The sequence below is a fragment of the Lucilia cuprina genome, chromosome 4 (genome assembly GCF_022045245.1).
Source record: "Lucilia cuprina isolate Lc7/37 chromosome 4, ASM2204524v1, whole genome shotgun sequence".
Taxonomy (NCBI): domain Eukaryota; kingdom Metazoa; phylum Arthropoda; class Insecta; order Diptera; family Calliphoridae; genus Lucilia; species Lucilia cuprina.
Genome location: NC_060952.1, coordinates 9,578,900 through 9,595,350, shown reverse-complemented (window position 1 = coordinate 9,595,350; position 16,451 = coordinate 9,578,900). Strand labels below are relative to the sequence as shown.

General features: G+C 28.5%; 3 protein-coding genes across 4 annotated transcripts in view; 2 read left to right on the top strand and 1 right to left on the bottom strand.

The window, feature by feature from the left end:
* The window catches only part of LOC111680959 (deoxynucleoside kinase), a 95,577-nt gene that overhangs the window by 43,299 nt on the left and 35,827 nt on the right, over nucleotides 1-16,451 (bottom strand). The gene's annotated exons all lie outside the window — the stretch shown is intronic.
* On the top strand, nucleotides 200-4,397 carry LOC111680969. The gene is made up of 5 exons (XM_023442685.2): nucleotides 200-559; nucleotides 633-776; nucleotides 1,490-1,620; nucleotides 1,682-1,874; nucleotides 1,944-4,397. Exons 1-5 carry the CDS (start codon nucleotides 381-383, stop codon nucleotides 4,186-4,188), a joined length of 2,892 nt encoding a protein of 963 aa, XP_023298453.2. The 5' UTR covers nucleotides 200-380; the 3' UTR covers nucleotides 4,189-4,397.
* On the top strand, nucleotides 6,411-15,073 carry LOC111680968 (retinol dehydrogenase 14). Of its 2 annotated transcripts, XM_046948526.1 has the most exons (4): nucleotides 6,433-6,566; nucleotides 9,324-9,465; nucleotides 13,991-14,129; nucleotides 14,198-15,073. In XM_046948526.1, exons 2-4 carry the CDS (start codon nucleotides 9,325-9,327, stop codon nucleotides 14,926-14,928), a joined length of 1,011 nt encoding a protein of 336 aa, XP_046804482.1. In that variant the 5' UTR covers nucleotides 6,433-6,566; nucleotide 9,324; the 3' UTR covers nucleotides 14,929-15,073. The 2 variants fall into 2 exon arrangements, with proteins under 2 accessions (XP_023298452.1, XP_046804482.1); XM_023442684.2 differs by lacking the exon at nucleotides 9,324-9,465 and having other exon boundaries at nucleotides 6,411-6,566.

Sequence of the window (16,451 nt, the reverse complement as noted above, 5' to 3'; positions counted from 1 at the left end):
AAAAATAAACAACACACCGTTTTAACACGTTTTTGAACTTGTTTCCACAAAAAATGCAGAAAAAAAACCAACAACTAAACTTCAATGAACTCTCTTTTACAACAAAACTAAAAAAACATACTCAACTTTAGCTGAGCCAGCGAAAGTAAATTAATACCACGAATCAACGAATTTCTATATAAACTTAAATTCTACTTTCAATTTAATTAAACTAGAACAATTATTAATAAAAAATAAAACAAATAAAAGAACAAATAGTGACAAATTAAACATTAAAATAACAAGAGAAAACATTTTTCCTAAAACAGTTATATTAATAAAGTGCAACGATAAAGTGTTACAAAAATTTAAAAATATAAATCTGAAAGAGCCTTTTCGACATGTCCTGGCTCCGAAGTATATTTTTCTATGCTGGATTATTGCTGTTCGCTCATTATGCTATTGCTGATGTTATAGTACAATTGAATATAAATCGTCCCATTTATGATGTCAGTGATAAATTTATTAGTTTTTCTATAAAACCAGAGGATTTATATAAAGCTTTAGATGGTTCTAATAGGTGAGGTGTTAATTTAAAATCGGAATACAAGTGCAATCAATATTAATTTTTTCTTATTAATTTGTGTTTATAGAAAAACCATAACTCGTATGGCTTCTATGCTGAGCCATTCGCATGTTAAATTTGTGGGTGATTTTTATTTTGCCTCTAAAACCGAGGGCATACGTTTGAGAAATCCAACGAAAATTGTTTGGAAAGGTTTTAATAAGTGGACCAAGTATGTATTTTTCTTATTATAGTAAGACCAGGTTGTAAGCAAAAAAATAGTCAAGACTATAGCTTATTCTATAGTCAAGCCTTAGCTCAAGACTGTACTCCATAGTCCACAGTTTAGACTACAGTGAAGGCTATAGTCTATAGTCAATTCTATACCCAACACTATTGTCTATAGTCAAGGCTATCGTCTTGAGTCAAAACTATAGTCTATGCCTATAGTCAAGGCTTGAGTCAAGGCTATATTCAATTTCTGTTTAGTTAAGACTAGTCATGACTATAGTCTATAGTCAAGGCTATTGTCTTAAGTCAAGACTATTTAGTCTTTATTCATGACTACACTCTATAGTCAAGGCTATCGCCTTATGCCAAGACTATATTCAAATTTTATAGTCAATACCAATCCAATCTATATTCAAGACTAATCTAGTCTATAGTCAAAAGTAGCCTTGTTTTATCAAGACTATATTCAAGTTCTATAGTCAGGACTAGTGTATAGCCTATAGTCAATGCTAATTTCTTAGGTTAAGTCTGCGTTATTCTAGACTATAATCTTTAGCCAACACTGTAATCTAGTATATAGTCAAGACTATAGCTTAGTCCATAATCAAGACTATTGTGTGGCTATATTCTAGTCCATTGTCTAGTTACAGTTAAGACTATAGTCTAGTCTATAAACAAGTCTAACAAATAATTTCATTTGTGATTAACTAACAGAGCCGTAAATTGGTCGATGATAATACCAGTACCCTATAAGCCTGATAATTGGGATGCCATGCAGGCTTTGAAAATATTAAATACTTCTCATATGGTGGGTATAGATGAAGCTATTTGGCAGTTGGGCACAGGTATGCATTAATATCTAACGATATTTCAATTGATTTACAAATAACATCTAAAATATTACAGATTTCGGTACCTCTCGCGCTGCAGACTATGCCAGTGAATTGAAGACATTTAATTTGATGGTAGAATCATTTAGACAAACTGTTACTAATTGGCAAACAATGGGTGCTGATATATCGGCAGGCAGTAGTCCGGATGAAACTAAACGTTATGTTGAACTGTCTAGGGATTTGAATGTAGCCTATGGATGGATACAGTAAGTAGTTTTGTTTTATTTGAAAGATATACAAACATCTAAACTTTTCAAACATATTTCCTCTTGCAGATCTGGTGATATGTTCTCGAGTGTAGGTTCAGCCATTTCCGATCGTGATCCGGCTCTTAAAGTTCTTTTCAAATCAAATGTTCCCGTTTGGTTGTCTCTACCCAAAAAGAAAGTCCTCTCAACACACCTAGATGATGAGGTTCTCGATGGTCTCAGTTGGGCTCAAACTATGGGTGATGCTGCCAATGTGGGTTTTGAATCCATATTTAAAACTCTCTCCCTCGATGATTTAGAAAAACCCAAATATGGTTTCTATGTTACGGCTCTGTTCAAGAAAATAATGGGTTCTCGTGTTTATCCAGCTCGTCCTTTGGGTGTATTTGGTCGAAATAATAAATTATATACTCATTGCGCTAATATGGTATCGGGTGGTTTGGCTTTTATGGTAGTCAATAAACAAGAGCTACCTTTACAGATTGCCATAAGATCCATGAATAGATTGCAGGATTCCGAGGTGTGGCAATATGCTCTGACCATGTCTAATGGTCATGTTATGTTAAACAATAAAAAATTGTCGGTAAATACTACTCTCATACCGGAGATCAGGAGGAAACATACCAAGTCCATGTTGCAATTAAAGACGCCTGGTATGTCGGTGAGTTTTTGGGTTTTACCCAATGCCAACTTGGAACACTGTCAATTTACTGAAGTCGAGACTCCAGTAGTGCCAGCTGAAGAGACCAATCAAAAAATTAAACGTTATTCATCCACCGATCGTTTGTTAAAGGAATTAATTAAAGAATCCGCTAAACCACCTCTTTCACCTTTGGCCAGTCTTATAAGCAGACATCGTAGATCGGTGGATAATGAAGACAGATTTAAACGTTTTGTTTTAGAAGGCAATAGGGATGAAGTAAAACCTTTGACCAATTTTGCCGAAAACATTGTACAAGAAATGAAATCTCCCCTGAAAAGAGATATTTTCTCACCTGACCGAAGAATATCGGCCTTAAATTGGTTGGGCAACATTTTCAAAGAACCCTTTAGCTTAGATTTGCCTTTGTTAAAGAGAAACGCACGTCAATCGGATACCTATACAGGACCATTCTTTATGACACGCGATGGCAAGAAGACAGCTTTTACTAAAAAGATCACTGAAATCAGAAAACCCGAAAAGAAAGTTAATAAACTTCCTCCCGACGATCAGGAATTTGATGAGGAAAAATTTTTTAAAAATGTGGGCGTACAACCCGAACCGGATTATGTTCGTGTGCCCGAAGGAGATGTGTTCTTGAGTAAAATTGCCTCTTTAGATGGTGACGAAACAGATGAAGAGCTAAAAATTGAAACAAAAAAGTCCAATAAAGCAAAGACAAAAACTAAGGAAATTGTTAGTGAAATGAAACCTTTACGTCTATTACCCACTGAATTCTTTGAAGCCTTACCTGCCAATCCCATTCAACCTGTGGCAAATAAGTTGAACATTGGTTCTGCCCTAAATTCTCTGCTTTTCTCTGAACCCTTTGGCAAGAAATATGGCAAATCTAACAAAGCATTTGCCAAAAATTTTGATTTAAAAGAAGATCCCATTACCACGGAAATTGTAGAACCAGAAATCCATAAAGATCTGGATATAGATACCGAAACTAATGATGGCGATGATTTTGAGCAGGCTCAAATCGATATAACCCAAAAAGCTTTAAAGAAGAAAGTATCACAAGAGGAAGTCGTTGAAAGTAAGGAGAAAGATGTAGACGATTTATTAGATGCTGGCGAGGAAAAGACTTTGGAAAAAACTAATCCTTTATATTCCAACAATTTAAATTTATTTGGTGATTCCTCCAAAGGCGAAGCAGAAGAGGAGCTAAATGCCGACACTAAATCTGTACAAACTGATAGCTCTACCAAAAGTAAATTTGACGAAATACCCTGGTGGGATTTATCAAATACACGTTTAAAGCGCTCTCTAGACACTCGTTATCCCGCCGATTCATGGCGTAATAATATGATCAGTAAAGATGAGGATCCCATAACAGCGGCCGACGAAATGTCACCAATACGTTTGCGTCATTTTGAACATAAAGTCGAAGAAGTTGTACGCTCTACTAACAATAAAAATAATAGAAACGATGACGACAACGATGATGATGGTTCGATTGGAAAAAGGATTGTTAAGACCTTTAAGGAGCAAGTAACTAAGTTAGTGGATATTTTCTCGCAACATGTTAGTGAATGGTATAATACATTGACCAAACAACTGGATAGTCCAGATGAAAACACTACCGAAGGAAATCGTATAGCGTAAGCTGAATTTTTATTAAGACGGAGGGGGTATTTTTAAGAGAAGAGAAGTTGGAGTTAAAATTGTAGTTATTAGAAAATATGTATATTTGAGTTATTTTTAATATTTATGTTATGTTTACAGTTAAATTATCTACTAAAATTATTTATTAATCTTTATAAAACATTGGTGAAGTAATTGTGTAAATAAAGTATATGAAATCGTTTTAGAATTATGTAATGTTATTTAATTTAATTTATTGTGATATTGTGAGCGACCATAATGCATAAAGTCCTTTATTAAGCTATTATTTTTCAAAAACTCTGGCGAGAATAAAATATTGATCGACTATAGTTATTTATTTAGTTAGTTAGTTAATTTATATATTAGAAAGGAAAATGTATGTTATATTAGATCCGAAGAAATATAACTAGTCCACTATCAACTATAATACTATCAACTATCTGGCAGATCAATTTTGAAGGAATTGAACTATATTTGAAGAAGTAGCGCAATTTCTTGCTTTAATATGTTTGCTTTAATATGTTACAACGACAGGTAGTAGTTTAATCTACAGATCTTGACTTTAGAACAATTTAAAGTCTTGACTATAGAATAATCTATTGTCATGACTATAGAATAGTTTATTGTCCTGACTATAGAACAGTCTATTGTCTTGACTTGGCTATAGAACAGTCTATAGTCTTGACTATAGAACAGTCTATAGTCTTCACTATAGAGCAGTCTATAGTCTTCACTATAGAACAGTCTATAGTCTTTACTATAGAACAGTCTATAGTCTTGACTATAGAAAAGTCTATAGTCTTGACTATTGGCTAAAGACTACAGAGCAGTCTATAGCTTTGACTATATACTGTTCTATAGTCTATAGTCTTTACTATAGACTAAAGAACAGTCTATAGTCTTGACTATAGACTATAGAACAGTCTATTGTGTTGAATATAGACTATAGAACAGTCTATTGTCTTGCCTATAGAACAGTCTATAGTCTTGAATATAGAACAGTCAATAGTCTTGACTATAAAACAGTCTATAGTCTTGACTATAGAACAGTCTATAGTCTTGACTATATAACAGTCTGACAGTCTACAGTCTTGACTATAGACTATAGAACAGTCTATAGTCTTGACTATAGAACAGTCTATTGTCTTGCCTATAGAACAGTCTATAGTCTTGACTATAGAACAGTCTATAGTCTTGACTATAGAACAGTTTATAGTCTTGACTATAGAACAGTCTATAGTCTTGACTATAAAACAGTCTATAGTCTTGACTATAGAACAGTCTATCGTCTTGACTATAGAACAGTCTATCGTCTTGACTATAGAGCAGTCTATAGTCTTGACTATAGAACAGTCTATAGTCTTGACTATAGAACAGTCTATAGTCTTGACTATAGAATACTCTACAGTCTTGACTACAGAATACTCTATAGTTTGACTCTAAACCTTAAAGAATCTTTAAGCTTTAGAGTCAAACTAATGATATTAATGTTATAGCTAAGGAAATGAAAGAATAAGAAATACTATTTGCTAATATTACTAGTTTTCATTGAAAAAGTATTAATTTCGATCATATTAATAAATACAAACACATATTTAGTCTAAAAGCTTTTATAATTCTAATTAAATATTTTTCTATAAAAACAAAATTGTTTTTTTAAGATATTAAAATTGTAAAATTAAAATTAAAATCAAGAAAAAATCTTCTTAACATTTAAAGAGAGATTATAAATCTATCTCTCTCTTTTTATAATTGAAAAGAAAAACAAAAGACTTAAACAACAAACTTGCTCAAGCATAATAAACAAGAGATGAAATGAAATCTTAATAGTTATAATCAACTAATGATCATTATTACAAAAGCCCTTTTTTAAACGAAAATTAAAATCAAAAGATAAACAAATAAAAATACCAAAAACACAATAACTACAATAAATTGAAAATGAGAAAGAAGAAAAAATAAAAAATTTATAAAAAAAAAACTTTTTTAATTTAACTCCCAGCTAAGATAATTTTGCTCTCTTGACTGTTATAGCCATGCAATCTCAGCATATTGATCGTAAGCAACAACAAACAACCTGTTGTTTTGAGACGAAGAAAAAAAAACATTAATATTACAACAACCAAAAGACGTGGCTTTTTATTATTATAAGTATATTTATTGTTAAAGTGGGGTTTTTGTTGTAGTAGTTGTTGCTATTAACTGGGTTTTGTGTAAGATTCACTTATAGAGACGCGGTTTAATACACTATTTTTCACCAGTCTTATACAAAACGTTCAAGGCGAAGGTTGTGAAAAAAAGTTTAGATTAAAACTTAAAAAAGAAAGAAAATTAAAAATACTAATTTATAGTTAATTATTATAAAAAAAATATATAAGGTAAGTTAAGAAGTGGTTTTAAGAAAAAGTTAATATATATAAAAAACAAAATTAAATACAAAAAAATTGACAGTGAATTATAGTTAAAATTAATTTGCATATTATTACATTAAAACCCAAAAAAACTGTTAGCAAAACAATTACATACTCTCAGTAATATATCTTCGTTTAAATTTGCCTTATTTTATAATTAATTTCTTAATTAATTATTTTGTAAACAACAAATTCTGGAATTCTTAAAGAAAATTACAATTTTTTCTTTTTTACATATTTTTCAATGACGTGGAAGTTTTATTTATTTCATTATTTACGAGTTTGTACATCATTGTTCCCCCTTTTTCCTTAATATTTTTTTTCGTGTGTGTGTTCATTAATGATCATTATTATTATTAAGTTGCTGCTTCTGGTTACATTTTCTTCTTTATCTTTTATAGTTTTTTTTTCTTCATCTTTTTTTCCTCTTCTCTTCGACATTGAACTTTAATAAACTTTATTTTATGTAGAGATGTTTTCAATATGTATCTGTCATTTCGTTTCCCATACATATGTATGTACTATATACAAATTATTTACCAACAACAACTAATTCAAAAATTTCATAACAATTTGATTTTTTTATTTTTTAGTTGTAATCAAAAAAAAATTTTGTTTTTTAGTGAAAGTGTTAAATTGGACTTTGTTTTTTAACAGACTTCTTCAATTTTTTGTTTTGGTATTTTAAAAATTTTTTTGTGCTTCTGATTGTTTTTGTTGTTGTATTATCAATACTTTAACATGACAAAGGTATTGTATTACAAATAATTTTTAACCCTTTAAAGTCTATTTAAAAATAACAGAAATTTAAACTAAATGGTAACTATTAAGTGTCTTCATATTGTCATCATGTTCCGATGCATTTGGCCGACTGAACAAAGACATTTATTAGATAGAACCCGAAGTTAAACATAAAAATTATAACATTTTCAAGTCAAATTTTAGTCGAAATAAACTAAAAGGAGACCTCCTAATAAGGTCTTGAGCATAAAGATTTCGATCACGAAAAAAGGGTTCTCAAAAAATTTATTAAAACAAACACACACACAACCATTATCTTTGCTTTAATACTCGCTGAAAATTAGACCTAAATAGCAAACATTAAAGTTATGTCAGATCTTACAATGTTGTCAGATTTGACAATGTACTTACAATGAAAAATTGTTAGAAACAGGTTAATTAACAGTTCAGACTATTGTAATTGCTATCAAAAATTTTCAGTTCATATTGTTGTATTGCAAAAGGTACATTAGTAACAGTGATGTCAATGGAAATAATTACTCTGACAATAATGCCAAATAAAAATTGTCAGATAATTATCTTACAATAATTTGACAATGGCAATGTAATGTGTTTTACACGATTGTCAGATGTCTGATAAGATTTTTGTTTAACAATCTACTGTCAATGATTTCTATGACATCGTTTCAAGGTAAAAGTTTCTCTGACAACGTAATGTGTTTACACGATTGTCAGATGTCTGACAAGGTTTTTGTTTAACAATCTACTTCTATGATTTCTCTGACATCGTTTCAAGGTAAAAGTTTCTCTGACAGTGATGTCATTGCCGATGCTTAAATTTTAAACATCAGATAGTAAAAATTGCCAGTCAATTATCATACAAAAATTTAACAAAAATTGTCAGATAATTATTTTGCAACGTAAGGTGTTTACACAATTGTCCGATCTCTGACAAGGTTATTGTTTTACTGGTTCATAGACTAGACTGTCGCACTATTACGTCTCTATGGATTAGACTAGATAGGATGCTTACCCACCAGATGTGTTAGAGTCCTTTTAACCGATTCATATATCTCTTTAAAATAGTCTAGAATTAGAATATCACAGCAAAACCTCATACATGACATAGTTAATAGCCCATTTAAAATAAAACGAAGTACTTCCAGAAGAATAACATTTATCACCACTTCAAAAGTAGCAATAAGTGAATTTGTTTACCTTTTGTGTAAGTGAAGTTTATTGACTTTCAAAGAAGCGAAAAGAATCTAATATAAAATTACTTCCTAAGAATGACTTTAGATGTAGTGAATTTGGAATTAAATAAAAAGAACATTCTTCCTAGGATAAGCCTGTGTTAAAATCATTACTTCTTTAGGTCTTTTTCAGTTTTTCCATGGAGTAAATTTTACTTCTTTTTCGCTTTTTTGAAGTTCTTCTTTTTCTAAGAGTTTGATGACACTGTACCCTATTGGTCTGAATACAAATTACAAGGGTTAACATAGTTTTAAATCACTTACACTCTCACAATCACAATTTATGTAATGTAAATGTTAAACACATTTATTTAAATTACATTAACAATAACTTAATAAAACAAAATTTGTATGAAGATAATCCAAGAAATCAGAAAATCGCTTAAACTCACAAAACAAAACACCATGACATAGAAACACATAAAATGTTTTTTTTTTTATTTTTTTTTTTTTTTGTTAAGAAATCACTTTTCTGTTTAATAATAAAATAAAAATAACAAAAATTAATAAGAGAGCAAAATGTAAAATAAATTTAAACAAGTTTGCATAATTTAAACAAAAAAAAAAAAAAAAAAAATTATATAATTTTTGAACAAAAACCTTTAAGCCAGAAACAGAAGAAGACATAATAAATATTTAACATTTTTTTCGGTTGTTCACATTATACATATTGTTGTTGTTTGCATATTAATAAAAAATTAAATAAATAATTTTAATGAATATTTTATAGGATGGGCCTAATATTGGGTTGGTTGCCAGGCGATTATTATCTGCGTGATATTTGTATTATCGCTTTAATATCAGCTCTAGTGGCCACACTTTTAAGTTTGCGTTTTTATTTACGCATTACAGCGGGTAGATGTTTTACGGAGGTAAATTTCTTAAATTTTTTTTTATCAAATACCCCCTAAAAGCCACCCGCTCCATCCTTTTTATTACATTATTGAATTTGATTAAATATTTCTTAAAAGAAAAGATTTGTTAACAAAAAATTTCCCTGCTTTTGTAATAATTATAATTTGTATATAATTATATTATTTTATAATTAAAATGTTATTAATTTTAATTAATTTTTACGACATTATACTTTACTTGGTTGCTTTTAATTTTTTTGTTGGATTTTAAGTTAACGATTTTTTTTATTGCTAAGTCAGTTTGTTTTTTCGTTTTGTCTTTTTTTGTAGTTTTGAAGTGTGTCTAAAGCAATTTATGTTTAGTTTTAATTATTTTTTTTTTGTTTTTGACTGGAGGTCAGTGTCGTCTACCAAATTTAAGTTAAAGAGTTCAAGACTTTTGATCTTTTTTTTAACCTTTCTTTTTTGTGTTATTTATTTAGTTAAAATCAGGCAGCAGTTAAAATTTCGAATCTTCCCAGCAAAAAAAAAAAAAAAAAAGAAAGTACTTCCAAAGAAGCGAAAAAAGAAGTAGAATTTACTCCATGGAAGTTCTGAAAAAGGCCTGAATAATTGATGATTTTAACACAGGCTTGTCATAGGAATATAGATTTTTTATTTGATTCCGAATTCACTACATCTGAAGTCATTCCTAGCAAGTAATTTTTATGTGCTTTTTGGTTATTAGGAAGTGAAATTGTAGTATTATTGAGTACAATAATATTAGCTCCAAAATAAAATAGGTTCAATTCAAAAATTTCAGTACAAAATAATATACTTTAAATTTTAAACAAATTTGGATTCTTTTCGCTTCTTTGGAAGTCTAAAAACACCACTTCCAAAGAAGGTAAACGAATTCACTTAGTGCTACTATTGAAGTGGTGATATATGTTATTTTTAGGACTCTAGGTGTTATATTAGCATAAATATGCTAAATTTTCTTTAGATGGAATATGCCACGCCTACTTTATGTAGGCAGTTTATTTTGTCCCCAAGAGTTTACATGGACATGATGTCTATACAAAATTTGAGTACTCATGGATGTCAAAGTTGTTTCTAAAATTTGAGAATTCTAGCTTTAAGAGTTTTTCAAATGTAGGAATTTTTTGTTTTTATATAGGACATGCCACGCCCACTTTTTGTTGTTGTTGATTTTGACACCAAGCGATCATATGGATATTAAAGTTGTCTTTGCAAAATTTGGGGAATTAATATTGTAATATTGTATGTGGGCGAATTGCCACACCTTCTTTAAATTTCGATATTAATAGTTCCTTTTAGGGAAACAGGAAGACACTGTTCTTATATATAGAATTTGTATTCGTTATTTGTTTAATTCTACAAATGTTTACTTAATAAATAATTGCATAATTTACTATTAAATATTCAATGATTTTTAATAAAAAACATTTTTAATTTATTAATTAAAAAATAATATTTTTGTCTAGTTTTCATAAATAACTAGTTTCTTTTATTGACCAAAATCCAAATATATTATGTACATAAGCAGTTAATTTATCGATTTGCCAATTTTAGTAATTTGCTATATAAATAGCTTTTAGCTATTTAATGCAAAAATTATTATTTAAGTAAAGTACTTAAATATCAAAGTTCAATAAGTTTAAGGAATAATTAATATATATTTAATACTTTATCTAACTCATAAATGCGTCATTATAAATAGAGTAATACGTAAATAGTTTAATAAATATTTGTGGAAATGTGAGTAACGTCTTTTAGATTTGAGGTCAATCAATTACTTTAGTAGTAGTAGTGGTAATTGTAAGTGAAATTTATTTAATTCAAATTACTTTAAAATGTATAATTTTGTATATTTCAATGAAATTGTTTTTAATTGATAGAAAAGTATTTCGTTTATAAAGGTATCTAATATTCAATGAAAATTTCAATTACATTAAATTAAAAACTGGCTTGGTGGTAATGATTACATTTTCAATTACTTTTGAACTAATTGTAATTAAAACTTTACTACTTGCAATAACATGTAATTATATTTGAAGTTTTGACAATTATAATTATTTGTAATTACAATTAAAGTTTTGCCTATTACTTGTAATTGTTATAGAATAATTACAATTACTTGTAATTGTAATACAAAATTTAAAATTACTTGTAATGGTAGTAGAATAATTAAAATTACTTGTAATTATAATAGAATAATTACAATTACTTGTTATTTTTAATAGAATTATTAAAATTACTTGTAATTATAATAGAATAATTACAATTACTTGTAATTGTAATAGAATAATTACAACTACTTGTAATTTTAATAGAAGAATTACAATTACTTGTTATAATAGAATAAATACAATTGCTCGTAATTGTAATATATGTTTGCTAATTTATTGTTATTTTAAGAGAAAAATTAAAATAACTTGTAATTGTAATTGAAGAATTTCAAAATACAATTACTTATACTTGTAAATAATTGGAATTTGTTACTACTGAATTACACAGTGCTAGTAATTGTAATTGATCTTGTCATTAGTGGTAAGCACTTGCCACAACCCGCTTACAAGTAATTAGAGTAATACGTTAAAACAGTCATAGCTTCTATAGCTTCACGGAGAATGTGGCTAATGAATTGGAAAGAATTTATATAATGCATTACTTTGAAGACGTTATTAGACTACTTGATTGTATGTTAATAGGTAAGAGGTTGCAACTGAAAGTCTTAAATAATTGTAATTACTTGTAATTCAAAATAATAAATTGAAATTGAGAGTAATTGTTTTTATTTTGTTCAATTACACATAAAAAGTGTGATTGTGTTTAAAAAATTAATTACAATTACAATTACAATGGTAATTGTCGAAATAATTAATTATTTAATTTAATCCATTACCCATTAATGGTAATGTATTACCATTTTTTTCTAAAAAAGACCTATAAACATTCAATACTTTTAAATATTTATCATTAAAAATGTAATGCTTTCTTAATCAATTAATTTAAATCTATAAATCAAATATAATTGTACATAGCCTGACCCCTTTTATGGTAAAAAAAATTAACGTACGTCTATGGTTTTACTATTTTTTTAAACGACCTACTAACAAATTCATTTAAAAAAATGAGACATTTAAAAAACAATTTCTATTTCAATTGTTTTTTGTTATTATTGTTTTAACCAGTATTTAAATATACATTTTTAAATAGTCATGATTGTTTTTTATGCGTTTTGTCTTAACTACTAAATTAAGTAAAATGTACTTGTGTAATTTATATGGTCTTACAATGACCGTACTGTTTATGATATTTCTCACATGTTTTGTTTTTTTTTATTAGAAAATTACTATTATAAAGGTACTTTAATTTAACGATTATATTGTTGTATATCTTTAAAATAACAACTATTATTTTACGATTTGAATGAAATTTATTCATAATGGAATTATTAGTGAAATATATTAATTTCGATTAGAAAAAAAACTGGTTTAATTGTTCCAAAGAATTTAATGTAAAACGTATTAGTGTTTATTTGTTGAATGAATTACAAAATTTTTCAGTTAATATATGTATCTTTGAGGGAATGTGTTATAAGAAATGATTTTGTTTTAATTAAAAAGCAGGCTTGAGGTGTAGACATTACATTAAGTAATTCATTATAAGGCCCCATTACAATTACTTGTTTTGTGTAATTGAGCAATGTACAATTACAAATAATTTTAATAGAACATTTAGCAATTGTATGGATGTGCAATTAAAATTTACCAATTACAAACTAATTTCTAGTACTGTTAAGGGTTGGCGGTAATGAATGCATTTTCAATTACAATTACTGCAATTACAAATTACAATTACTTGAAATTGTAATTAAATTTGAGCCAGTTAAAATTTCTTTAATTTGCAGTTGAAAACATTTTAATTACAATTACTTGTAATTGTGTATTTTGTTCGTTATAATTATATGTAATTTGTAATAAATGATACCTCAATTACAATTACAAGTAATTATAATTGGTAAACTAATATTACAAGTAATTGTAATTGGTAAACTAAAATTGAAATTACAAAAAAAATTTAATTGGTTATTGACCAATTACACATTGCAAGTAATTGGAATTACAATTAGAATTAATAGTTGCCCAATTACACAGTACATGTAGTTGTAATTGACGATGTAATGAATTACTTTGTGTAATAATACCTGGCACTAACTACTAGTAAATGTAATTATAATAATCACAAGTAATTGTTTTTGGCAAAACTTCAATTACAGGTAAATGTAATTGGTAAAATAATTACAATTTAAAAAACTTTAACAACAAAATCAAGTAATTGTTGTGGTTGAGCTTCAATTATTCAATTATTATTCAAATTACTTTTTAGTAAAATATGACCCCAACCCCTAATTATTTTATATTTCATCCCTCGCTTTGGTCCAGCATTGCAAGCTCCCTCATATAATTAACACCCCCCATTTCAAAAACACAAAACTAATAATTTTCTCACATATATCTTTAATTAATTATTGCAGACAACTATGGAAGGAAAAACTGTAATCATTACCGGTGCCAACAGTGGTATTGGCAAGGAAACTGCTCGTGATTTGGCCAAACGTGGTGCTCGTATTATCATGGCTTGCCGTAATTTGGAAACTGCCAATGCGGTAAAAGGTACGGAACTCTTAAAGAAACCCATTATAATAAATAGTTAATTTTTTAAATTACTTTTTAACCAACAGAGGAAATCGTTAAGGAAACCGGCAACAATAAATTGATTGTTAAGAAATTGGATTTGGGCAGCTTCAAGTCGGTACGTGAATTTGCCGCTGATATTGTTAAGAATGAAAAGAAAATCGATGTTTTGATACACAATGCCGGTATGGCTTTGGCCTTCCGTGGTCAAACCAGTGAAGATGGCATTGAATTGACCATGGCCACCAATCACTATGGTCCATTTTTATTGACCCATTTATTAATCGATGTTTTAAAGAAGAGCGCCCCTGCACGTATTGTTATTGTAGCCTCCGAATTGTATCGTTTAGCTTCAGTTAATGTTAACAAATTGAATCCAATTGGCACTTTCCCCGCTGCTTATTTGTACTATGTTTCCAAGTTTGCCAACATTTACTTTGCCCGCGAATTGGCTAAACGTTTAGAGGGATCCGGTGTCACCGTTAACTTCTTGCATCCCGGTATGATTGATTCTGGCATTTGGCGTAATGTACCCTTCCCCTTGAACTTACCCATGATGGCTATTACTAAGGGTTTCTTTAAGACTACCAAGGCTGGTGCTCAAACTACCATCTATTTGGCTACTTCCGATGAAGTGGCCAATGTTCATGGTAAATATTTCATGGATTGCAAGGAGGCCACCTTAAATGCTGCCGCTATGGATGAAGAGAAGGGCTTAAAAATTTGGGAAGAATCTGTAAAAATGGTCAAATTGACTCCTCAGGATCCAAAGATCTAAGTTTAAATTGCCTAGAGACTGAGTGTAATATTTGTTTCTATAAGTAGGTTTGTTTTATATTAATTTGTAATTTGTGGTATTTGCTGCAGTCTTTTTAAAGAAATATTTACTTTAAGTTTTACTTTTTAATTACTTTTTTTTTAAATAAAGAAAATATGAAAAAAAGAAGGTTGAAAATTCGATTTCTAGGAATAATGAATTATTATTTTTCTTATTCTTAGAAGGCTTGGGGGTTATAATTATATTATCAATCACAATTACATTTGAAGTAATTGTAATTGAAGATTTATAAATTACAATTACTTCTAATTGTAATTAAAATTGTTTCTTGTAATGTGTAATTGAAGTTTTGCCAATTACAATTTCTTTTTGTTGTAATGTAAGCTTTTCCAAACACAATTACTTACAATTACATGTAATTTGTAATTGTTAATACTTAAATTACAATTACAAGTAATTGTAATTGGTAAGCTTCGATTGCAGTTGTAATTGGAAAAATTATAATTATAATTATTGTAATTGGTTATTGGTCAATTATACGTTACAAGTAATTGTAATTGGTCAAATACAAATTACAAGTAATGGTAATTGGTTATTGCCCAAGTACACATTGCACGTAATTGTAATTGAATATGTATAGAATGTAATGAATTGCTTATTAGTCAATTATACACTACAAGTAATTGTAATTGGTTTTAGCTCAAGTACACATTACACGTAACTGTAATTTATATAATGAATTACTTTATGTAATCATTACTCCCCAAGCCTGATTCTTATATACAAATCTTAGCCTAAATGCCTCCAACCGATTGAAACAACGGTTTTATATCTTTACTATCCCATGGGTTAATCCAAAATCAATTCCAGATCAAAAATTTGATTTATAGAAAATTGATAATTTTCATATGAACTGATTCCATAGAGTGTTTTTAATCTACTGAGTTCATAAGTTACAATTATGATTATAGAATTCTTTGATAAACTAATTTCTCCCAATTAAACCAGAAAAACATTTTTATAACTTTAACCAAAGTACATATTAATATTAAACTTATAACAAGAAATCAAGCGAAAAACAATCACAAAAATTTAATTTTCTGAGAACTATACAAATGAACAATTCACAAACGTTTTAAAAGAAATTCGATATTTTCAATCAAAAATCAAGTACATTTTTACAAGCAACAAAAATAACAACTACATGAACACCACGAAGTAAAATTACATATAAAATTTTGAAGAAAAAAATCAAACAAACTGGTTTAAAGCAGAATACAAAATTAAATAAAATTAACTCATAAAGGATATTAATAATATATCCTTCAATGAACACATATACAAAGATATTACAAATACTCTACCATTATCAATGATTATCAAAAGGGAATAAAAGTTCCCACACTCCCGAACAAGTCACAAACACAAAAGTTCAATCACTCACTAACACAGTTCAATACTCATACACACGAAAGCAGTGACATTTATACGCTCACAAACAGTACCTCTTACAAATACCTGTT